Source organism: Coregonus clupeaformis, chromosome 33, assembly GCF_020615455.1.
Source record: "Coregonus clupeaformis isolate EN_2021a chromosome 33, ASM2061545v1, whole genome shotgun sequence".
NCBI classification, from domain to species: Eukaryota; Metazoa; Chordata; class Actinopteri; order Salmoniformes; family Salmonidae; genus Coregonus; species Coregonus clupeaformis.
Window position 1 is genome coordinate 40271559 of NC_059224.1, and position 26447 is coordinate 40298005.

The 26447-nt window shown below is 42.7% G+C and overlaps 1 protein-coding gene across 3 annotated transcripts in view; it reads right to left on the reverse strand.

Moving 5' to 3' along the window:
• The window catches only part of LOC121549139 (serine/threonine-protein kinase MRCK beta-like), a 184721-nt gene that overhangs the window by 44763 nt on the left and 113511 nt on the right, over window positions 1-26447 (reverse strand). For 2 of the 3 annotated variants that reach the window (XM_041861002.2, XM_045210289.1), the window contains exons 13-27: window positions 25621-25731; window positions 19722-19975; window positions 19069-19174; window positions 18489-18613; window positions 18193-18298; window positions 15210-15358; window positions 12665-12762; window positions 10893-10972; window positions 9741-9797; window positions 3685-3768; window positions 3070-3150; window positions 2856-2961; window positions 2493-2629; window positions 1810-1949; window positions 1648-1729 (exon numbers count right to left, since the gene is read on the reverse strand). In XM_041861002.2, coding sequence (XP_041716936.2) covers window positions 1648-1729; window positions 1810-1949; window positions 2493-2629; window positions 2856-2961; window positions 3070-3150; window positions 3685-3768; window positions 9741-9797; window positions 10893-10972; window positions 12665-12762; window positions 15210-15358; window positions 18193-18298; window positions 18489-18613; window positions 19069-19174; window positions 19722-19975; window positions 25621-25731 — 1716 coding nt within the window. The remainder of the gene's footprint in view (window positions 1-1647; window positions 1730-1809; window positions 1950-2492; window positions 2630-2855; window positions 2962-3069; window positions 3151-3684; window positions 3769-9740; window positions 9798-10892; window positions 10973-12664; window positions 12763-15209; window positions 15359-18192; window positions 18299-18488; window positions 18614-19068; window positions 19175-19721; window positions 19976-25620; window positions 25732-26447) is intronic. The other variant, XM_045210288.1, reaches the window with a different exon arrangement.

Sequence of the window (26447 nt, forward strand, 5' to 3'; positions counted from 1 at the left end):
AATAACTTTACACATACAGTGGGGGAAAAAAGTATTTAGTCAGCCACCAATTGTGCAAGTTCTCCCACTTAAAAAGATGAGAGAGGCCTGTAATTTTCATCATAGGTACACGTCAACTATGACAGACAAAATGAGATTTTTTTTCTCCAGAAAATCACATTGTAGGATTTTTTATGAATTTATTTGCAAATTATGGTGGAAAATAAGTATTTGGTCAATAACAAAAGTTTCTCAATACTTTGATATATACCCTTTGTTGGCAATGACACAGGTCAAACGTTTTCTGTAAGTCTTCACAAGGTTTTCACACACTGTTGCTGGTATTTTGGCCCATTCCTCCATGCAGATCTCCTCTAGAGCAGTGATGTTTTGGGGCTGTCGCTGGGCAACACAGACTTTCAACTCCCTCCAAAGATTTTCTATGGGGTTGAGATCTGGAGACTGGCTAGGCCACTCCAGGACCTTGAAATGCTTCTTACGAAGCCACTCCTTCGTTGCCCGGGCGGTGTGTTTGGGATCATTGTCATGCTGAAAGACCCAGCCACGTTTCATCTTCAATGCCCTTGCTGATGGAAGGAGGTTTTCACTCAAAATCTCACGATACATGGCCCCATTCATTCTTTCCTTTACATGGATCAGTCGTCCTGGTCCCTTTGCAGAAAAACAGCCCCAAAGCATGATGTTTCCACCCCCATGCTTCACAGTATGTATGGTGTTCTTTGGATGCAACTCAGCATTCTTTGTCCTCCAAACACGACGAGTTGAGTTTTTACCAAAAAGTTATATTTTGGTTTCATCTGACCATATGACATTCTCCCAATCCTCTTCTGGATCATCCAAATGCACTCTAGCAAACTTCAGACGGGCCTGGACATGTACTGGCTTAAGCAGGGGGACACGTCTGGCACTGCAGGATTTGAGTCCCTGGCGGCGTAGTGTGTTACTGATGGTAGGCTTTGTTACTTTGGTCCCAGCTCTCTGCAGGTCATTCACTAGGTCCCCCCGTGTGGTTCTGGGATTTTTGATCTTGTGATCATTTTGACCCCACGGGGTGAGATCTTGCGTGGAGCCCCAGATCGAGGGAGATTATCAGTGGTCTTGTACGTCTTCCATTTCCTAATAATTGCTCCCACAGTTGATTTCTTCAAACCAAGCTGCTTACCTATTGCAGATTCAGTCTTCCCAGCCTGGTGCAGGTCTACAATTTTGTTTCTGGTGTCCTTTGACAGCTCTTTGGTCTTGGCCATAGTGGAGTTTGGAGTGTGACTGTTTGAGGTTGTGGACAGGTGTCTTTTATACTGATAACAAGTTCAAACAGGTGCCATTAATACAGGTAACGAGTGGAGGACAGAGGAGCCTCTTAAAGAAGAAGTTACAGGTCTGTGAGAGCCAGAAATCTTGCTTGTTTTTTATGTGACCAAATACTTATTTTCCACCATAATTTGCAAATAAATTCATTAAAAATCCTACAATGTGATTTTCTGGATTTTTTTTCTCAATTTGTCTGTCATAGTTGACATGTACCTATGATGAAAATTACAGGCCTCTCTCATCTTTTTAAGTGGGAGAACTTGCACAATTGGTGGCTGACTAAATACTTTTTTTCCCCAATGCATATCATTTTTCATGCTGCAGCTCGAAGCTTACCCTGAATATGCAGGGGACGTCTTTGCGGGTGGCGTGGATGACGTCTGAGGCCAGGACGGAGCTGACGGAAAACTCCTCATCTCTGTGGACATACACATAACATAGTGTTACAAACACATACATCTACACTGCCCCCACCCCACCCGCCCACAGATCCCCTACCTGAGGTCCAGGACCTGACTGGCCACCACGCCCGGCTGGGTGGACTTGCCCTCAGGCACCTCGTACAGGAAGAGCTTACAGTCACACACCACAGAGTACGCCCGTTGCCAGCCCTTCTTCACCCCGGTGGGCTTGGGGATCTGACAGAGAGAGGAGCAGCAACCTTTCAATTGAGGTCTGTTTTTGTTGTTCAATTCCAATATACGTTACAGTTTCCTATCTTGTTAAGCTGAACAGAATTGAGATGTTTTGATTGTTAACTCCAAATGACACAACAACTAGGTTCCAGATTAACAACGTTTACTTCGCCGTATCTCCACGGTACATAGATGCCATTACACTCAGGCCTGGTCCAACAACAAGGGAAACTTCTGCGCAGGCGCACTAATAACAGAGTGAGAGTACCGTAATAACAGAAATATAGGGATACTTAAAACATGAACTTAACATTAATTACATCCGATACAACATTGAAAAATTGTATTAGTGAATTATCTTGAAACTGAATTACGCACGACGCTCTGAAGCTTCAGGGCCAAGACCATGACTTAACCATAGAATTATAATGACTCGAATGGGAAAAGCCCCTTTGACTGTACACTTATGGGTACACAACATGGCGGCCAGAATGCATATTCTAGTCATTCTATTTCTATGGTCATAACCTGTCACTAGGTGCTCACCCTGACGAAGCCCTTGTAGGCGGTGCCGATGCCCCTCTGTACGTCGATGCCCAGCGGCCTCTTGGCCTGCTCGGGGGGGATGGGGCACACCAGGGGGGCGTTGTCCTTACAGGACACGTGGCAGATGAAGGAGCACACTGAAGAGAGGGAGGGGGAGAGAGAGAGAGTATTAGTTTACAAGGACACATGCAGTACAATGGCGAGCTGCAGTATCAGATCTCTCGTATATTTAAAATGTTACAGTCCGTTTACTCATAAGTGAGTGTGTTAGCCGGAGAAAAATGCCGCCCATAGTTTCCTCAGTCCCCCAACTCACCGACAATGGCGGCTGAGAGTGTGGTTGTTTGTGTGTATGAAACTTACCTTCGCAGGCGTAGCCCTGGCGGATGAGGCCCACCATCAGGGAGGTGCAGTGGGTGCACTGGGTGGGGCTGGAGAAGGTCTTGATGCTCAGCTGGTGAGCTTTGGGCTGCGGGCGCACGCGCACACACACACACACAGAAAGAGATAAGAACACAGAACACATAGCCAAGCATTACAGACTACCTGACAGCGTGTGTGTGTGGCCAGGCGGTACCTTTGGTGTGGTCAGCAGCGACGTCTGATATACAGGGGAGGGGGCGGCAGGGGCAGCAACAGGGGGCTTGTGGACTGGCTTCTGTGGGAGAGAGAGGGGTCAAAGTTCACAGGTCAGCAGGTCAGACTGGAGAAAGGACAAAGCTGGGTCGTGTTCATAAGGCACCAAATGTAAGATAATTTACTGAAACAGGGACGGACTATATTGAGTTGCCCAATAAGAAACCCTATTTTAGTTTTTTTTATTGCAAAACACTTTAAATTGCATGCCCTAATAAACAGGACTCCGGTTCTATACTGTGAAACTGAACTATGCTTTACTGGGATAAGATAGTCATTCAATGACCAACAATCAGGATTAAGGTCAAATGTTACTTCTAGAGAACAATTTAATTCATTGATTGGACATTGAGTTAAAACGCACCTAAACCCTGTTAAAATGATCAATAGGCATTGTGAATAATAGCACACAGTAAAAGCTTAAATTGTACAATGGTGACTGGTGAACTCGGATGACACACAGGGAATGTCTGGAGAAAGGATGTCTGGGAGGGATGTGCGACGGGACGGAAGTGTGTGTGTGTGTGTGTGTGTGTGAGAGAGACAGGACACTCACATCCTGCTCGGATGCCACAGAGATTGATGAGGATGGGACGTCTGACTTCTGGGGTGTGGCGTCTATTTCGCTGACAGAGCTGCTCTGGAGGAGGAATGACAGGACAAGTGAGTGTGTGTGTCTGTGTACTGGGCGGGTGGTACTAAATGCCAGTGTCTCAATGCCTGTGTTGTGTCAAGATGTGTTCCCCTCCTCAAATGCTTGCGTTTCCCATGTACCAACTAGTGTTTTGATAAATGAGTGTCAGTTTCCGAGGTAGGAAACACATCTCAACAACACCTGCACCAACTCACACACAAATAACTGCCAATGCTAATAGTATTTCACCATCACGAAGGCATATTAGGGACATGTATTGAGCTGATGAGGTTTTGTAAATAAAACAAAAATACATAAGCCCACTTGTAACATGTACAATGCCTTCTGGAAGTATATATACCCCTTGACTTTTTCCACATTATGTTGTGTTACAGCCTGAATTAAAAATGGATCAAATTGCTTTTTTTCTCACCCATCTATACACACACACAATACCCCATAATGACAAAGTGAAAACATGTTTTTAATGTTTGCTAATTTATTGAAAATGAAATACAGAAATATCTCATTTACATAAGTATTTTTACACCCCTGAGTCAATACATGTTACAATCACCTTTGACAGTGATTACAGCTGTGAGTCTTTCTGGGTAAGTCTCTAAGAGCTTTGCACACCTGGATGGTACAATATTTGCACATTATTATTTACAAATTTCTTCAAGCTCTGTGAAGTTGGTTGTTAATTATTGATAGACATACCTATTCAAGTCTTGCCATAGATTTTCCAGCCGATTTAAGTCAAAACTTTAACTAGGCCACTCAGGAAAATTCAATGTCGTCTTGGTAAGCAACTGAATTTGTCTCCCAGTGTCTTTTGCAAAGCAGACTGAACCAGGTTTGCCTCTAGGATTGTGCCTGTGCTTAGCTCTATTCTGTTACTTTTTCTCCCAAAACACTCCCTAGTCCTTGCCGATGACAAGAATACCCATAACATGATGCAGCCACCACCATGTTTGAAAATATAAAGAGTGGTACAGTGATGGGTTGTGTTGGATTTGCCCCAAACATAATGCTTTGTATTCAGGACACAAAGTTAATTTCTTTGCCACATTTTTTTTTGCAGTTTTACTTTAGTGGCTTATTGCAAACAGGATGCATGTTTTGGAATATTTTTTATTCTGTACAGGCTTCCTTTTCCCTCTGTCATTTATGTTGGTATTATGGAGTAACTACAATGTTGTTGTGGATCCATCTTCAGTTTTCTCCCATCACAGCCATTAAACTCAATAACTGTTTTAAAGTCACCATTGGCCATCGGGTGAAATCACTGAGCGGTTTCCTTCCTCTCCGGCAACTGAGTTAGGAAGGACGCCTGTATCTTTATAGTCACTGGGTGTATTGATAGACCACCCAAAACGTAATTAATGACTTCACCATGCTCAAAGGGATATTCAATGTCTGCTTTTTTATTTTTACCCAACTACCAATAGGTGCCCTCTTTTGCGAGGCTTTGGAAAACCTCCCTGGTCTTCGTGGTTGAATCTGTGTTTGAAATTCACTGCTCGACTGAGGGACCTTACATATCATTGTATTTAATGGTGTACAGAGATGAGGTAGTCATTCAACAATCATGTTAAACACTATTATTGCTCACAGAGTGAGTCCATGCAACGTATTATGTGACCTATTAAGCAACATTTTACTCCTGAACGTATTTACAAAGGGGTTGAAAATGGAACGCCATTTGGGTCTTTGCGTGTCAAAAAAGATACACGTCAAATAACACCATTTGACGTGTCAAATAAGCTTGTTGACCAATCAGGATCTGAATATGACTGCACGTCACATAACAATTTAACACGTTCATACATTTTCTACGTAGTTATTACACATTGATTACACTATCACTCGTATGTCATATGTCACAATGACTCATCGATACATATGCTATGATGCAGGTAAAGTTGTCTCGCGCACCTGCCCTTCCCCAAGCGCTGGACAGTGCTGGTCATAAAAAAGGCTAGCTAACGTTAGCTGATGGATGCAAACAATGTTCTTCCCCAAAAACATTGCAAAACGACATAATCTGTTTCAGTAGCTATAGTTAGCTAGCTAACTATCTAGCTAGCTAACTATCTAGCTAGGTGTCATCATCTAAAATACCCCTCATTTATAAAACTGTTCTTATTTGATTAATGGTTGTCGGACCCACCTACGACAGTGATGCAAATGAATACAAATAGTGGAATTATGCCATGGATCATGCTAAACAAGGTTGGATTGTTGTTCTATAAATTCAACAAAATAAAATAGTTAATTTGACCAAAATTTGTTGAAATCACACTGGATGTATTAGACTTTAGAATTGCATTGGGGGCATATTTATTTAACTCTACAGCCTTACATATGGATCAATGACATGGGGTATCAGTCTACTCAGCGACACCCAGAGAACATTAGCGTCGTAGCTCTTTTTGTAGGACTCTGAAACCACTGTGAATTCAGTCACATTTTTGTACCAGTTACCCTACTTTGTGTACATTGTACACTATTCCAGAGGAAAAACAATACAACCTGGGCGTTTTGGAGTCTGATAACTCTGAGGAGGACGTTGGGGAAAAAGCTCTTGGTACTGAGTAGACTGACACCGCATTTAATTGATCCCCAATCCTTAGGTAAGGCTGTACAGTGCAATATGAATGTCAATATGCACAATAGGCTGACTGGATAGGTTATTTAATTTTACTGCTGCTCTTTAATTATTTGCAATTTTTTATTAATCTATTTTTTACTGAACACTTTTTCTTTTCTTAAAACTGCGCTGTTGGTTATGGTAAGTAAGCATTTCACTGTAAGGTCTACACCAGTTGTATTTGGCGCATGTGGCAAATAAAATGTGATTTGATTTCACAGTCACAGTCCCGCGACAAGAGCTACAACGCTAATATTTGCATAAACTCTTCACAGTAGTGTTCTGTGGGTGTCACCGAGTAGACTGATACCCCATTTCATTGCTCCACATTCCAACCTTGTTTAACATTATCTAGTCTAAATATTGCATGATTTCACCAATTGTAACCTTCCGCGTCACTTTCAAAGAGGTACTTTTATTTTGAAGGTAAACCACAAATTCCACTATTGTGGCTAATCCTTATTGTGGCTATTTTCACAACACATAACCCTGTCCGGTCAAGCCTCACCAGCCAAATGAAGTTTACTGGCTGCTTATAACGTTAGCTTTGGGCAACAGGGTTAAGTAGCTGGCTAGCTAGTTATTTTCATGAACTGAAGTTCAATTTCAAGTGGCTACCTAGCTAATACTTACTCACATGGATTCCTAAATCATTGCTAAGAATATTGAAAATGACTGCAGTTTCTATTGGTCATTGTTTTTAGGCTAACGTTAGTTGCATTGGTGCTAGCTAGGTAACGTTACCAAGCTAAAGCTAGCTAGCTACCCCAGAAGTTGCAAATAACATCTGTATCAAAGATATTTGGAAACATTTTTGATCCTGATCTTATTTCAAATGCTCACACAGACGTTTTCCCATTCGGTCGAACAAATAATGCATTATTACCAACGCGCTATTGTTAACACATCGTTGGTGGTCGGTGTGTTTTTTGTACAGCTTTGACAGTGCTACTGATCGTAGTGGTAGCGCTTGGCTTGCACATGCAAATTCAGCACACACAACATTCTATAATATAAATGTATTATTTGACGTGTCAAATTAAAAGCTTATTTGACACGCAAAGACCCAAACGGCGTTCCATAGTTGAATACTTATTGACTCGAGTCATTTCGGCTTTCTATTTTTTATTAATGTGTAAAAATGTCTAAAAACATAATTCCACGTTGACATGGGGTATTGTGTGTAGGCCAGTGACACAAAATCTCAATTTAATCCATTTTTAATTCAGGCTGTAACACAACAACATTTTGAAAAAAAATCGAGAGGTGTGAATACTTTCTGAAGGCACTGTATTGTCTAAAACCTAATAACAACAGTATACTGTATTATACAGAAATCATGTCATCATACCCTACTTTGATGTTGATGGTCTACTATACTGTGAGAAACCTTCAGTACACAAAATTCGATATTAAACTGTCATGTAAACGCCTTACTCTGCTTATCTTAATTGCCATAAAGTCATAATCGAAGTAAGCATACACCGATTAAAACACCTGGTTTTCTGAGCAATCTTTCAAATTATTAGGACATGTAAACAGCTTATATCGGTGTTCCAGTTGTGTATTTGATCTGTGCATGAGCCAGCAACGGATAACGCAAGCCTCCCTCTTATGCGCGAGTGAAGTGAGTCTGGAAAAACTGAAAGTATGCATCTTACAAATAGTTTACACATACAAACATTATATGTCCCAACTCAGAGTCAAATAGTATTCGCAAAAATAACATGGTCAATGTGGTAGAACGTTTATTTTGATTGGCATTTCTCCATTTATCAAAAGTCCCATCAGTAGCCTGATTTCAGATGTGTCCATGTAAACAGTATTATTAGGGAAATCGTTCTTCTTGCAAAGCAAGTAAACATTTTAAAAGGAACTATTATATTGGCCTGACAATACACAATAATCACATTATAACCGTGGTCAATGAGTTAACAGATGACACATTTAAATGACACACAGTACTTGCCATATACAGTACATTCGGAAAGTATTCAGACCCGTCAACCTTTTCCACAATTTGTTACCTTACAGCCTTATTCTAAAATTGATTAAATACTATTTTTTTCTCATCAATCTACACACAATACCCCATAATGACAAAGCAAAAACAGGTTTTTAGAAATGTTTGCTAATTTATTCAAAATATAAAACGGAAATATCACATTTGCATAAGTATTCAGGCCCTTTACTCAGTACTTTGTTGAAGCACCGTTGGCAGCGATTACAGCCTTGAGTCTTCTTGGGTATGATGCTACAAGCTTGGCACACCTGTATTTGGGGAGTTCTTATACCCATTATGGGGTATTGTGTGTAGATTGATGATGGAAAAAAACAATTTAATCAATTTTAGAATAAGGTCTGAATACTTTCCGAATGCACTGTATACATATTTTTTCTTTTAAATGTTTCTTTACATTAATTTAACCATGGATTGTATCAACTCAAACGTTATGTAGTCTACATCAAACACTTATAGCCTAACAATGTCACAGATAAGGTTTTTACTTTTGAAAAAAAGTTTGGCAAGATTAGGAGAAATCATGGAGGTATCCAATGCTAATCACTTTTTAATTAAAGTAAAATTAAGGGCAGGTTATATATCCTCCCACTCATTCATTGACTAAAGACACTGAAAAGGTCCTGCTCATTAATATTCTCAGTGCGCCGCTGTAGGGTTAATTCGTTTTGACTCGCCGTTAGTTGTAGAGGCAGCTAACAAGTATGCTAATGGCTAACAGGGTTTTGTGAGGTGACTGGCTATACAACTAAGGAGTTATGACTGACGTTAGCGGTAATAGCGGTTAGTGGGCCGGTTAATGCTAATGGTGGGGATGCTAATGTGGAAGCACATTCTAGAGGAGCAGCTCGCTAACCTTTTAGCGCCCAACATATGCTATGCAGGTTTAGGGGGAGGTTTACTAGGGGAGGAGAGTGCCACCAGCTATGAAAAGGTCAATTTTAGCATAACTATCATCCTTCTAACTAAATTAGCATTAGCCAAAAACTGCGCTAACCAAAGTCATTTTATTCCACTAAACGTGTAGCAGCTAGCCTGTTCACAATATTAACAATAGAAATACTAGGAAAAGTTCAAACTATAAGTGTATCATGCACACCGCTTTTTGAGACAAGACGCTAAAGAAGCTTTCGTCCATATTAGCATGCTAATGGTTAACGGCTAATTGCTAAAAACAGGGCAACACACACCTGGAGAAAGCTCTATGCTTTCCTCCCAACCTTTTTGTATGCTGGCAGCACAATCCCTCGGGTTAGGGGTTAACTGTGAGAAAAAGGGGTAAGGAGCTCTGAGCAGCCAACTTACATCATCCCAAAACGCTAGCAGAGAGGACGCGGACGCGGACGAGGAAGAGACCGAGTCCTTTTTTGGAAGGGTGACAAACGAGAGGGACAAAAAAATTAAAAGCACAGGTTTTTCGGGGGGTTATTTTGCACCAAAAAAAAATAACACAAAGGGGGCCAGAGTTGACAAGGTAATTTACCAGGGTTTACTGCGAGAACATAATTAGACCACCACTGCCGATGGTTTATCCTGTTTCAATTAATGGCCCTAAGAGACTTGAAGGAACAGAGACAAAATGGCCCCTTCACCACAAGAAGTTTCCTCTGAACAAACACTTAATCAGGTTTTCTGGGGCCTTTACGCTGACCTGTTGTGACTTCAATGCTGACTAATCCCTTTTTTTACAACCTCGGGGGAGCCAGGCGGTGAAAAAAACCTTAGTTCACGGTTGAGTTGAGCACTACGATCTTTTGACCGCAAAGCCACATGCACTTGTGGTGATGAAAGTGAGGGGAAGCAGTTAGAAGCTGACAGACCAAACTAGCTTCTCTCTCATTAAGTTCAGGTCACGGCCAGCTTTCTTGTACCTCTACTCTCTCCGTTGCAGTTCCTCCCTTTGTGGCCTTAAGCCCTTTTCATAACTTTGGCCCATTAGCTGCGGATCCGGTCCAAACTGTGGTGGCTGCATCGGGTTACCATATGCTGATGGGTAACATAACACAGATTTATTCCGTGGGGAGAGGGTCAGGAAGTATGATACTGCTCGCTTACCCCCTCCACGCCTTTGAAGTTCTTTGGGGTGATGAGGTGATTGAGCACATCAGAGGGCCTGGCGATATGAACTCCAGAGCTTGGCACTCTCACATTTGAACTGTGTGTGTGTGTCTCAATCTCTGCATCTAAGGATTTTAGTGTGTGTGCGTGTGTGTGTAAATGTGTGTGTGCGTGTTCATCACTGTTTGACAATGTGAGTGTGACAACAGCGCCAGCCAGTCTGTCTGTCTCTGTGCGTGTCTGTTTATGTTGGTGTGCCAAGTCCCCCACCCTTTGAAATATCTTTATCAACTCCCACCGGCCTGCCACCACTGATACACACAGAGGCGGTGAGACAGTGGCTGTTAAGGTTTGTTACTGATGTGACGGGGAGAGAGAGACATGCAGAGAGACACTCACTCTGAACGTCAGGTCGTGGGCCAGGGGAGAGGTATTGAAGTACTCGAAAATGGAGTCCTGGAAATCAGGCAGTTTCATCCCTGTGTTTAGAAGAGAAGGACAGTCAGCTTTTATGTTCATAGCCTGCATTTACACGATTCTAGAGAGGAATACTGTTCATATTTGCACAGTTGAAGAGAAACATGTAACTGACATTACTAGAGAAAGAAATGTAATGTTCTGTTTCTATCTGAGAGGTAATCCTTAGAAGTTATGGATGCATGTGTATCCCCAATGAGCAAATAAAACCAAACAAACATTATTCTAAAACTTTAAGACCAACTACAATCATACATTTGTATGAGGTATAGTATACTAAATACTGGTTATATTAATCCAGATTAAGAGAATTTAACAACCTACAGTGCCTTCAGAATGTATTCACACCCCTTGACTTTTTCCACAATTTGCTGTTTTACAGCCTGAATTTAAAATCTATTAAATAGAGAATTTTTTTTCCACTGCCCTACACACAATAACCCTTTTGTTATGGCACGCCTAAATAAATTCATGAGTAGACATTTGCTTAAAACAGTTACAGAGATTAATGGCTGTGATAGGAAAAAAATTAGGATGGATTAACAACATTGTAGTTAATCCACAATACTAACCTAATTGACAGAGTGAAACGAAGGAAGCATGTACATAATTATTCCAAAACATGCATTCCTAAAGTAATACTGCAAAAAATGTGGCAAAGTAATTCACTTTTTGTCCTGAATACCAAATGTATGTAGCAAATCCAATACAACACATTACTGAGTACCACTCTCCATATAGATCAAGCGTAGTGGTGGCTGCATTATGTTATGGGTATGCTTGTAATCGTTAAGGACTGGGGAGTTTTTCAAGATAAAAAAAATCAATGGAATGGAGCTAAGCACAGGCAAAATCCTCAAGGAAAACCTGGTTCAGTTTGCTTTCCACCAGACACTGGGAGATTAATTCACCTTTCAGCAGGATAATAACCTAAAACACAAGGCCAAATCTGCACTGGAGTTGCTTACCAAGAAGACAGTGAATGTTCCTGAGTAGCCAAGTTACAGTTTTGACTTAAATCTTCTTGAAAATCTATGTAAGACCTGAAAATGGTTGTCTAGCAATGATCAACAACCAATGTGACAGACCTTGAAGAATTTTGAAAAGTATAATGGTCAAATGTTGCACAATCCAGGTGTGGAAAGCTTTGAGAGACTTACCCAGAAAGACTCACAGCTGTAATTGCTGCCAAAGGTGCATCTACAAAGTATTGACTCAGGGGTGTGAATATTTATGTAAATTAGATATTTCTGCATTTCATTTTCAATACATTTGCTAAAAAAAATTCAAACATGTTTTCACTTTTTCATTATGGGGTATTGTGTGTAGATGGGTGAGAATTTTTTTTATTTAATACATTTTGAATTCAGGCTGTAACACATCAAAATGTTGAATAAGTCAAGGGGTATGAATACTTTTTGATGGCAATGTATTTGTGTAGACATACAGTGCCTTCGGAAAGAATTCAGACCCCTTGACTTTTTCCACATTTTGTTAAGTTATAGCCTTACTCTAAAATTTATTAAATAAATAAACATCCTCAGCAATTTTAGAATAAGGCTGTAACCTAACAAAATGTGGAAAAAGTCAAGGGGTCTGAATACTTTCCGAAGGCACTGTATGCCAGGGACAGTTTAGGGTTAAGGCATGGTTGGCCAGAGGTTTGGTTCAGGGTTAGAGCATGGTTGGCCAACCTTTGTCAGAGCGGGAGCGGCTCTCCTCCAAGTCCTTCTTCATGCTCTCCAGCTGCTCTGCCATCTCTCTGCTCCTGGACTCGGAATCCTTCAGTTTGCTGAGAGAGAGAGAGAGAGAGGAGAGAGAGGGAGAGAGGAGAGAGAGGAGAGAGAGGAGAGAGAGGAGAGAGAGGAGAGAGAGAGGAGAGAGAGAGAGAGAGAGAGAGAGAGAGAGAGAGAGAGAGAGAGAGAGAGAGAGAGAGGAAGAGAGAGAGAGAGAGAGAGAGAGAGAGAGAGAGAGAGAGAGAGAGAGAGAGAGAGAGAGAGAGAGAGAGAGAGAGAGAGAGAGAGAGAGAGAGAGAGAGAGAGAGAGAGAGAGAGAGAGAGAGAGAGAGAGAGAGAGAGAGAGAGAGAGAGAGAGAGAGAGAGAGAGAAAAGTGGGTAACGCATCATCCTCTTACATCTTTCACATTTGAAAGCCATATCAGTCATGCTTACGTAATTAAAATAAAACTACACCTTCACATAGATCAGCGTGTAGCTAGCTAGCTACCTTGCACTAGCTCTTTCACGTTTGACCCTTGAGAAGATACATGTGTCTCCAACTGTGTGGGGTGGTGAATGTGGATGCTTGTGTGTAGGTGTATGTATGTGAGTGTGTGTGTGTGTGTGTGGTGTAGGTACAGTGGGGGAAAAAAGTATTTAGTCAGCCACCAATTGTGCAAGTTCTCCCACTTAAAAAGATGAGAGAGGCCTGTCACGTCAACTATGACAGACAAATTGAGGAAAAAAAATCCAGAAAATCACATTGTAGGATTTTTAATGAATTTATTTGCAAATTATGGTGGAAAATAAGTATTTGGTCACCTACAAACAAGCAAGATTTCTGGCTCTCACAGACCTGTAACTTCTTCTTTAAGAGGCTCCTCTGTCCTCCACTCGTTACCTGTATTAATGGCACCTGTTTGAACTTGTTATCAGTATAAAAGACACCTGTGCACAACCTCAAACAGTCACACTCCAAACTCCACTATGGCCAAGACCAAAGAGCTGTCAAAGGACACCAGAAACAAAATTGTAGACCTGCACCAGGCTGGGAAGACTGAATCTGCAATAGGTAAGCAGCTTGGTTTGAAGAAATCAACTGTGGGAGCAATTATTAGGAAATGGAAGACATACAAGACCACTGATAATCTCCCTCGATCTGGGGCTCCACGCAAGATCTCACCCCGTGGGGTCAAAATGATCACAAGAACGGTGAGCAAAAATCCCAGAACCACACGGGAGGACCTAGTGAATGACCTGCAGAGAGCTGGGACCAAAGTAACAAAGCATACCATCAGTAACACACTACGCTGCCAGGGACTCAAATCCTGCAGTGCAGACGTGTCCCCTGCTTAAGCCAGTACATGTCCAGGCCCGTCTGAAGTTTGCTAGAGTGCATTTGGATGATCCAGAAGAGGATTGGGAGAATGTCATATGGTCAGATGAAACCAAAATATAACTTTTTGGTAAAAACTCAACTCGTCGTGTTTGGAGGACAAAGAATGCTGAGTTGCATCCAAAGAACACCATACCTACTGTAAAGCATGGGGGTGGAAACATAATGCTTTGTGGCTGTTTTTCTGCAAAGGGACCAGGACGACTGATCCGTGTAAAGGAAAGAATGAATGGGGCCATGTATCGTGAGATTTTGAGTGAAAACCTCCTTCCACCAGCAAGGGCATTGAAGATGAAACGTGGCTGGGTCTTTCAGCATGACAATGATCCCAAACACACCGCCCGGCAATGAAGGAGTGGCTTCGTAAGAACCATTTCAAGGTCCTGGAGTGGCCTAGCCAGTCTCCAGATCTCAACCCCATATAAAATCTTTGGAGGGAGTTGAAAGTCCGTGTTGCCCAGCGACAGCCCCAAAACATCACTGAGATCTGCATGGAGGAATGGGCCAAAATACCAGCAACAGTGTGTGAAAACCTTGTGAAGACTTACAGAAAACGTTTGACCTGTGTCATTGCCAACAAAGGGTATATAACAAAGTATTGAGAAACTTTTGTTATTGACCAAATACTTATTTTCCACCATAATTTGCAAATAAATTCATTAAAAATCCTACAATGTGATTTTCTGGATTTTTTTTCCTCATTTTGTCTGTCATAGTTGACGTGTACCTATGATGAAAATTACAGGCCTCTCTCATCTTTTTAAGTGGGAGAACTTGCACAATTGGTGGCTGACTAAATACTTTTTTTCCCCACTGTATGTGGAGTTAGGATCAGGGTTAAGGTATGTCGAAATTCTTATTATTTTTCAAACAAAATATATAAGAACTTCATATTCTAAATAGAATGCTTTATATTGTGTATCTGTAAAAATTAAACTAATATTGTAACAAAACAAAGCTGCAACATTGTATGGGTGTGCCTTCCTTGCCATTCAGGGGCGTCACACACACATACCACACACGCACTGAGGATGGTGGAAGCCAAAACCTATGCCATTTCAGAAGAGGATTTAGAGTTGAGCACATTCTCTTATTGACGGTTGGGGTCGCCAGGGCGGGGCTGACCTTTCAAATGAGATGTTGGCGGCCTTGAACTTGCGGAGCTCCTCCTGGACTAGTTGCTTGGCCCGAATCTCGGCATCCAGGGCCGACTGCAGCTCCAGACGGGCCGACATGTCCAGCTTCTGGCTGCGACGCACCTTCCACAGGGGGTCCTGGGGACGAGAGCATGATTCATATATTGTAATTCAGGGTGGGGAGCAGGGATTCATGTGATTACATTAATCAGTGGTCAATTATTGGGTGTGGTTGATTTAACTTGCTCTGAGTAGGGAGTGCGGTTAAGAGTACAGCGCTGGCAACACCAGGAATGTGGTTTGGATTCCCTGATGGGCCATGATGGGTTAACTAAGTCACTCAACTGATTCCTGTCAGAGATGAGTGACTCAGCATCTGGCCAATAAGGTCACTTTCTCTTTGTGCAGAATCTGCTCCTGTATTCACATTATTCTCTACCATGGAAAGTCTGGTGACTGGTCTTCCAGGAATCACTGGATTCCTGTCTATAATCAAGCTGTGATGTAATAGTCCATATGTAATTCAATAGAGTGTGTAAGACGTAAGAATCCATCATACTAGAAAAAATGCCCTCAATGAAAACAGCTGTTCAATAATAAACCTCAAACACAACCATATCAGCCCAACTCAAACACAATTCAGCAGGTGCAAAAATCATATTTGAGATTTCATAACTTCCACCCCCCCACCCCACCATACATGATGGACGTCTTTTATTGAGTGAATGAGGGAGCGCCATTCAGCTGCTGCCGATGTCAAATTGACTTTTCAGGAAGCGGCGATGACATTCCTTGGATGCTGGCGGATCGTGTGACATCACGGCCCGATGGGACAGGAAATGATGAGGCATCACATCCTCTAACCCAGCCTGTCTCTGATTGAAATAGCTAGCCAGCCTCATGTTACAGGGGGGAGAGAGAGGGAGGATGGATGCTAATCTCAATATTACCTTCAGGATCCATACAGTGCTGTATACTGTATGTGAACCACTGACCGCAATGACTCACACACTACAAACGTCAATATGGAGCACAGTCCAGGACATTAAACTGTGTGTACATTTTGTACAGCACAATTTATTTATTGAAGATATCTGTGACCAACAGATGCATATCTGTATTCCCAGTCATGTGAAATCCATAGATTAGGGCCTAATTTATTTATTTCAATTGACTGGTTTCCTTATATGAACTGTAACTCAGTAAAATCTTTGAAATTGTTGCGTTTATATTTTTGTTTAGTATAATTTGTAAACATTTCAAAAAAACATAATTCCACTTTGACATTATGAGGTATTGTGTGTAGGCCAGTGACAAACATCTACATTTAATCCATTTTAAATTCAGGCTGTAACACAACAAAATTTGGAAAAGGTCAAGGGGTATGAATAATTTCTGAAGTCCCATATTTATGCTGCTACACAAACAAACCTCATCCTAAATGTGCTCAAGGTACATATTCTGCCCCTAACCGCAGATCTAGGACCAGATTAACCCCTACCCCCAATCCTAAATTTACCCATTAGGGTGATGGAAGAATATGTGACCCTATATCAGATGTTAGGGGCAACTTCTACTTACACCCTCTACTAAAATGTGTTTCTGGGTTCTTAGAAGCAATGAGAAGCATCTTGCAGTATCAGTCTCGTCTGAAACAGATATGGCCCCCTCAAACTCCTCAGATAATTTTCACTCTGAATTCAAATGTGGCTTTCTAGGTCTCCGAATGCTTGAAAGTAGTGGCAGTCTTTTTAAATACTCCTAGCTGGGAACGTCAACCCCCCTTCAAACGTGCCTGAAATATCATGTCAGAATTCAGATCACGCTGGCTATTCCAGGTCATTATTCACACAAAAATCAAATCGGAACAAACTAGGCCATATGAGTGACAGACGAGTGACCCTATCGGCATGAGAGCAGCCCTCTGCCCCGCCTATGGTGGAGCGTCACATCCGCAGTTATTGGAGGCTGGGTTTGATTGACAGACGCACTCACCAGCTTTTCCTCCCCAGCCGAAGGAAAGGGCTTCAGGGGAGGAGAAGCCACTCCTGAGCCTTGCTGGGGGCGGCAGGTTAAAACAGTAGAGCACTCAACGCAACGCACTCCACACACACTTCCAACACTTCAGCAGAGTACACCAACACAAGTTTGCGAAAGAGAGGAGAGGGGACGGTTTTATGGTCCAATGATCAGTATGTAATAAAGAAGTGGGCTAAAGGGATAGTTGTCTGACTAAGGGCCAGGGACGATGTATGGTGATTTTTTCCAGATTCTAAATCAAATGTTTTAAAACCAAATGGTTTCTCTACCATTGAGGAGTTCAATGCTTTTTTACCATTTACCTTCTTTTTTGATTGCTTGAGCCATCTACTACAGTAAGTCAATGCTTGCATCCCAAATGGCACCCTATTCCCTACATAGTTCTGTACTTTTGACCAGAGCCCTATGGACCATCTACTACAGTAAGTCAAACTTACTCCATAAGCACCATATTCCATACATAGTGCACGACTTTTGACCAGAGCCCTATGGGGCCAACTCAGTGGCCTTGTGTTTAGAATGTTCGCCCTGAGATTGGAAGGTTGGGAGTTCGATACCAAAGACTATAAAAATAGGACCCGATTTGTCTCTGCTTGGCACTCAGCATTAAGGAGATAGATTGGAGGTAAGGAAGGCCCTGCGATAGATTACCGTTCTGTCCAGGGGGTGTACTTGTACATTAAGCTGCCTCACGCTCCAGAAACAGGAGATAGGCTCCTCCTGCTCCTATGAGTCATTCCGGCCAAACTTTCACTGGGAAGCTACAATGGGGCATCGGAAAAACTGTAGGTTTTTACTTACTGGACGCGCAACTTTTTACTAGTGTGAGCAGATACTGCAGCACAGCAGTAATGACAGGGTAAAATGAGTAGATGGAGTGTAGCCTACACACTACACAGCTTGTCTAAGTTGCTCTCTGGTATCTATCGTACCAGGGGTCTGGAGCCCAGGCTGGAGCTGCGGAGTGACTCCAGCTCCTCTGTCATCTTGGAGGCCAAGGCCTGCAGGTAGCCGCGGGCGTCCTTCTCATCACTCACCCTATGGGGTCAAACAGACACATCAGCAGCTTAGGAAAGGTTTCTGAAGCATCTATACAGGCCTTACACAGGGTTTACTAAGGCTTATATTCATTAGGGCACACCATGGCAAAGCATTTTAAAACAGAAAAGGAACATTTGCTATCCTATTGGACAAGTTCACGGCCCTGTACAGCTGCCTGTCCACTCACCACTGGATGATCTCAGCTATTTGGGCCTCCCAGTGAGCCACACTCTCCTTTTTAGAGGCCAGGTCCTGCAGCTCGTCCTCCAGCTGACGGTTCTGATCGGTCAGCTTGTCCACAAACGTACACATCTGAGAGAGAGACAGAGGGGGTGAGAGAGAAATAATAATAATAAATAATAATATGCCATTTAGCAGACGCTTTTATCCAAAGCGACTTACAGTCATGTGTGCATACATTTTTACGTATGGGTGGTCCCGGGGATCGAACCCATTACCCTGGCGTTACAAGCGCCGTGCTCTACCAATTGAGCTACAGAGGACCACAGAAAGGGGGTGAGAGAGAGAGAGAGAGAGAGAGAGAGCGAGAGGGAGATAGGGAGGGGGGAGAGAAAGCGGGAGATGGAGAGGGCGGAGGGAGCGAAAGAGAGTGACAGGAATGGAGAGAGAGGGAAAGAGGTAGAGAGAGGGGGGAGAAGAAGAGAGAGTTAGCGAGAGAGAGAGAGAGACAGAGTGTCAGGGTAATTGTCCATTCACAACACCTCTTTCCCACAATGTGTACCTCTGTACCTATGTGTGGTCCTTACCCGGTCGGTCTCTGCGGTCAGTTTGCAGTTGTCCTCGGTCAGCATGCTGCGCTCACGCTCGTACTTGTCCTTCAGAGCGCCCACTGCCTCGTCCATCTCGGTTTGCCTGCACACACACGCACAGAATGAGATCTCAAGTACACAAGTCTACAGGTCAAACAAATAACAAAGCGGTCACCTCTTGGGTAAACAGTTTTGGGATGGGGCAGGAGAAATGTAGCCACTCTCAAATTCATAGTGTTTGTTTACAATTACGTTGTTTACAAACAATGGAGTAAAACAAGTTTATATTTTGGGTTCTGATGGGGTACGACAGTTGAACTAAGCTCATGAGGCATTTATACATTATATTCTCCAAGAATCAAATGGGTATATATAATTAATTTAGAAAACCCAAAAATGTATGTAGCAATCACAGATTGCCACTTTAATGTAGAAACATAAGTGTTTGGACAATTGTCAGAAGGAACGCACCCCCTAATCTGAAAATGTACTCATCCCTGACATCATACCTCAAGTATTCCATTAAAAGGAAGCTATTCCATTTTTACTTCAGCCATATAGTGGATGCTAGCCTAACCCACCTCTCACTCTTGACAAAGCCTATCCTATTGGAACCTGTACTAGCTAAACCTACCCTATCCTAAACCCACCTCTCTTTCTTGGCTTTCTCCAGCTTGTCCTTGAGCACGAGCAGCTGTTTGTGAAGGGAGAACTGCTGACCCTCCGAGTCGTGGAGCTCCTTCCGGAGGCCCTTGAGCTCGCTGGTGTGGGAGGCCTCGCGGCGCACCAGCTCCTCTTCGTAGAACAGCACCTTCTTGTCCAGCTCCGACTTCACCTTGGACAGCTCCTGAAGCAACTCTGGGCTGCTGCTTCCGCTGCCGCGCGCGCAGCCCAGCTGCTTCACCTGGGGGGAGGAAGCGAGAGAGTTTTGTTTCCATTGTGTTTTTGATCATGAGAGATGTAATGAGCATGGTTTTTAAAATCAGAAATGGCAAATAAACAAAAAACGTGAAAGAGAGAAAGTGAGAGAGAAATGTCTGGGAGTGGTCTGAGTAGGGAGGTGAAAACCGAAAACGAACTGTTTTTGGCAGAGGTTTGGAACGCTCTTTCTTATTGGTCTATTAACTAATTAAATGCCTGGTGATGACACCAGGCAGGCCAAAACGCCATCCACTTTTCAAACAGCACTTAAACTAAAAGGGCATTATCATATCATTTTCACAATTTCACAGTATTTTTTCCAATCACAGTGTGGAAATACATATAAAACATAGGAAAAACACATGTTTTACTGCACTGGACCTTTAAGAGGAGTACGTCACAGGGGAGAGGGGAGTTGGGGGGACCGAAGGGAGAGGGGAGGGTGGTGAAGAACGGAAGGTGAGGAGGTGTAAATTAGGAATGTAAACAGAGCCAGGGCATAAAAAATTTAACCGCCACCCACCAAACGCAGGTAGATTTTGGTATTGGAGGTTAAGAATGTCTATTTCACCAGCCACGTTGGCAGGTGGTCAATTTGCAGGGCTCTACAATCGATTTTCAAAGAATTTCAGCTGTTTTGTTTCATAGCTGCTAATCGCACAAAGAAATATAAATCCTATATCCCACCTCGCGCAACAACACTGCCTGGCTGGGGAGCTGTGCACACTGTGTGCACACAAGCATTCCGCTACACCCGCAATAACATCTGCTAAACACGTGTATGTGACAAATCAAACGAGATTTGATTAGAATATATTTTTATTTATTTTTCACAAGCTCTGATGTTTTTCAATGTTAATTGGAGTTTGCTTTAACTGCTAGCGAATGAGTCTACTACCAGTCAGTAGTCAGATTCAAAATCTCACACACAGACAAACTTGACAGGACTCAAGTGGCACGTTACCACTGTATTGGCCCAGCGTCGTCCAGGGTAGGGGAGGGAATGGCCGGCAGGGATGTAGCTCAGTTGATAGAGCATGGCGTTTGCAACGCCAGGGTTGTGGGTTCGATTCCCACAGGGGGTATTAGAAAAATAATAATAATGTAAGTCGCTCTGGATTAGAGCGTCTGCTAAATGACGTAAATGTAAATGTAATGTAAACTCCCACACATAAAGGGGCAGCTGAACATTTGTCTCATCTGATATTTTGGTTAAATAATAATAATAATAATAATAATAATAATAATAATATAATATGCCATTTAGCAGACGCTTTTATCCAAAGCGACTTACAGTCATGTGCGCATACATTTTTACGTATGGGTGATCCCGGGGATCGAACCCACTACCCTGGCGTTACAAGCGCCATGCTCTACCAATTGAGCTACAGAGGACGTTAAAAGACACAGGTTTAAAAAAAAATAATGAAATTGAGCAATATACCACATATGTGCATTCTGAAAGTATTCAGACCCCTTCCCCTTTTCCACATTTTGTTACATTACAGCCTTATTCTAAAATTGACTAAATAAATAAAATGTCCTTAATCTACACACATTACCCCATGACGACAAAGTGAATACAAGTTTTTAGAAAAAATACATAATTATTCAGACCCTTTGCTATGACACTCGAAATTGAGCTCAGGTGCATCCTGTTTCCATTCATTATCCTTGAGATGTTTCTACAACTTCATTGGAGTCCAACTGTGATAAATTCAATTGATTCGACAAGATATGGAAAGGCACACCCCTGTCCCCATGAATACAGTAGCCTCCATCATTCTTAAATGGAAGAAGTTTGGAACCACCAAGACTCTTCCTAGAGTTCACCTTCCAACAGACAACGACCCTGAGCACACGGACAAAATGACGCAGGAGTTGCTTCAGGACAAGTCTGTCCTTGAGTGCTCCAGCCAGAGGCCGGACTTGAACCCCATCGAACATCTCTGGAGAGACCTGAAAATAGCTGTTCAGCAAAGCTCCCCATCCAACCTAACAGAGCTTGAGAGGATCTGCAGAGAAGAATGGGAGAAATTTCCCAAATACAGGTGTGCCAAGCTTGAAGCATCATTCCCAACAAGACTCGAGGCTGTAATCGCTGCCAAAGGTGTACAAAGTACTGAGTAAAAGGGTCTGAATTTTAGAATAAGGCTGTAACGTCTGAATACTTTCCAAATGCATTGTACTTCTTACTAATACATTTCTTGTTATAGAAACATTGCAAAGCATGGTCATCAGTTTTTATAAAACATTTATGTAATTATGGCGAAAACATATTTGGGCTGGTAATTGTTATTATAATAAATAATAATATACCTGCTACAGTGGCTGGTGGACCAAAAAGTTATATCTAGGCCCTAAACAGAGCAGTGGCATATCAGAGAGGAGAGAGGAAAAGGGATAAAGTAAGGGGCGAAACAGGAAGAGTGACAAGGGTTTAAAGGAGGACAGCCACAACGGAAGCAAACAAAGAAAAGGAACAAATCTGAAAACGGGGTGGACAAACTGACAGACAGACTGACAGGCAGACAGGCTAGCAACCTCACGAAAACGACAGACAAGAATGTCTGAAATGTTTCTCTCATTTTTGCTCTTATCATTATAGCCTTGTTTCCTGGAAGCCAAGGGACCTCCCAATCTGGCCCTGACTGAGCCTGAGTCAGCCCTGGTTTAGATGAGAAGTATATGCAGTAAAGTAGTTTCGAACGCCAGGCATTAAACATTGCTCTGATAATGCTCTATGGGGGCCAGCTGTTAGTCTAGACCAGTGCTTCTCAATTATTTTCTGTCACGCCCCCCCCCAGGAAGAAGTAAACATTTCGCGCCACCCAACTCTCCGCCGCGACTGTAAATAGTATCATTTTTCTATGAAATAGTTATAAGTACACCTCTGCATAACATTGTATCCTTATTAACATTAAAGAAAACAAAAAAAGAAAGAAATATAGATCAACTTACAACAAAGAATAACTTTATTAACATTGTTTTTTAGTCTGTAACAGAAAAGACTTAAAGTGCATCAATTTGCCTGAAATTTTAAAAAAAATGCAATCCTTATTTAAACTGTAAACATTTTTTGACCATTTGATACTGAAAAATTAAATAAAATATAATCAATAAATAATAATAAATTCAAATTGATCAGCAACATTAACTCAGGAGCACAATATATGAAACACTTTGACCTATAAAACAAAAATGAATAAAACAATGTGCTGATTTTTTTTTATAAAAATGAGGAAGTCAGGATTAATGGCTACAATGAGCACGTTTTGCAGTGCACAGCTTTTCGAAGTGGGGTTTGAAGCATGATACTGCAACTCTCAGCTCCTGCTCAATGTTTAGCTGGGACCTGTACTTGGTCTTCAGTGCAGCAACAGCAGAGAAGCCAGTCTCACAAAGATAAGATGTTGCAAAAGGAAGAAGAATGCCCATGGCCCTCTGCCCTAAGAGTGGATAATGCCTCTCTACACTCAGCCAGAATTCACTCAGTGTCTGTGATGTGAACCTCAGTCTCAATGTGGAGTCAGATGTCATATCAATGAACTGGTCCTCCTCTGCAGAGCTGAAACCAGTTGGAGCTGGTGCATTGAATGGATCTCTCACCCAGTCATATTGGGAACTGTTTTCAGGGAAGTACTTTTTAAAGAATCCCATCAGTGATGAAATATGCTCCTTAATATATGGAATCACTGAGGTGGCATCATAGTCAGTAGTGTCAACAAATTCATGCAGGTTCTCAAATGAATCAGTATTTCCTTCATCAAGTCACCTGCCCCACATTGCAAGCTTTCGAGTGAAAGAGCTGATCTTGTCTGTGACCTGAGGGAGGTGTTTATCTTTCCCTTGAAGCTGTAGATTTAGTTCATTTAGCTTTCCAAATATGTCACTCAGGTAGGCCAGTTTTGCCAGGAAGTTCTCATCACAAAAATGTTCTGCGAGGTCATACTTGTGCTCCTGCTCCGAAAACATTCTTATCTGCTCTCTGAGCTCAAAAACTCGGGACAAGACTTTTCCTCGTGACAGCCACCTTGCTTCACTGTGAAACAGCACAGCTTGATAGTCAGCTCCCATCTCCTCACAGATAGCAGAGAAGACTCTTGTTTTTAGTAGTCTGGTCTTTATAAAATTGACTACACCTACAATGTCAGTCATAACCTCACTTAATTCAGAGGAAAGGTGCCTTGATGCCAGTGCTTCTCTGTGTATAACACAGTGTGTCCACTCAGCATTAGGTGAGGCATTCTTGATGAGTGCCCGAAGTCCTTTTCTCATCCCTGCCATGGTCTGTGCACCATCACTGCAAACACCAATGCAGTTCTCCCACTTTAGCCCATTCTCAGTCAGGATGCAGTCCAGCATTTTGAATAGCTCTTCAGCTGTGGCTCTGTCTCTGACATATTTACAAAAAAGTAGATCCTCACACAGGGAGTTTGTCATGTCAAAACGTACATAAGCGATAAACAAACAGTCTTTGTTGCTGTCAGTTGCTTCATCGAACTGTAAGGCAAAACGTTTCTCTTTGAGTTTATCTACCAGCTGTTCTTTAAGATCGTTAGCAATGTCATTTATACGTCTGGCGACAGTGTCATTGGACAGAGGGATAGTTTTTATTTTTGCAGCACTTGCGTCATCCAGCATGACAGAGACCTGTCTAATGCTGCAGGCAGTATCAGCTCCTCTGCTATGGTGTGTTTTTTTTTGCACTGAGCAATTTGGTACGCCACCTTATATGATGCTAACAGTGCTCGCTGGTTTACTGAAGTAGCATTCACAAAGCGGGACGATTGTTGGCAATATTCGGCACGTTTTCGCTGAAAAAACTCAAGCGGCTTATCAGCGTGATTGGGGTGTAATGTCTTTAAGTAACGCCTTAATTTATTTGGCTTCATGCTGTCCGCTGCCAAAATTTTTAGACACAGTAAACATAACGGTCTTTCCTCGTCTCCCACCGTGGTAGTCACAGTGAAGCCAAGCGCTACATACGCTTCGTCATATTTCCTCGTCTTAGCTTTCGGGAGACTTACGTTTGTCTCATTATCTCCGTCTTTCTCCGCCTTTCTTTTCATCCCTGTTAAATATGTTTCCATGGTGTCTCTTAAGGGTTTGTTATCTGCACTTCATATCTCCTGCTCTGTGCTGTGTGCTCTTGTTCGGTGCAAAAAAACACTACTCCCTGCGGCAAAAATAAGCATGTTCCCCGGGGTCACACGCGCCCCCCCCGGCATCGCTCCGAGCCCCCCCAGGGGGGCGCGCCCCACTATTTGAGAAGGACTGGTCTAGACCCATTGACAACAGCAACAGACAACAACAAACACACAGTTATATATAGCCATGCCAGAGGGAAGACCCCTCAGCTAGCAGGGGGGAAGGGAGGAGAGGGGAGAAGGAAAAGTATAGAGTAGGGGAGAGAGTACGAGGATAGTGGAGAGAGTATGAGGATAGGGAAAAGTGGGGAAAAGGGAGGGAAGCATAGCAGGGAGAGGCAGAGCAGTGAAAAAGGAGAAAGAGGTAGGCGGGGAGGGGGAGAGGTCCTAGTAGGGGTAAGGACAGGAGAGTGGAGAGAACGAGAAAGGGTACAGGAAGATCAGTGAAAAGAGAGAAAAGGAGTGTGTGATCTCTGACCTTCAGGGTCTCCAGCTCCATCTCCAGCTGTTTGGAGTAGACCTCGCTGTGCTCGCGCAGCTTATGCTGCTTAGACACTTCCGCCTTGGCATCCTCCAACTGGGCCTCCAACTAACACACAAACACATGGAGACAAAGCAGAGGTTAACATCACCATACACACACACACACAGAGTTTTATATCCTTCTACCAGGAAATATTTATGCACACATATACCATTTCTCACTCTGAACCACACACAAACATTCATGGGCATGTATTGAGTAAATGTGTATATTGGCATTATGCATACCAGTAATGTGTATATGAATAAACAGTATTGGGGGATGGTGAGGAGATGAGAAATTGGCCTATCACCCTGCCACCATTGACCCCGTCCCTGGCCCCATGCAGTTTAGCTGGGGTCACCAAAATCCATCTGGACCCTGTTAGCGCTTATCTCTGGGGAAGGCCTGAGGGTGCATCTAAATAATCTAAAGTGCCATTCCTTGTCTCCTCTCCATCTGCACTGACCTAAAAACATGGGCAAGGCGAAAGCAATATCGAGGAAGCCTACTAGGAATTCGCTTTCACCTGCCTAGATCTTCAATGTCAGTGCAGGTGGAGGACGCTATTTTAGGACTATTGAGATGCAGCCCTGGCTTGTTTTGGCAGTGTGTATATTATGTTTCCTAACTCCTAAAGGGCTCTACACACTCTATGCAAACTGAGCATCGTATAAGGTCCGTTCCAAATATTCAGCCGCACAAAAGTACGTAGAACTACGTAGAGAGCGGCGCAAACGGAGCTCCGTCGTTCCGTTTGCATAGAGCCCTTAAGGGAAGCT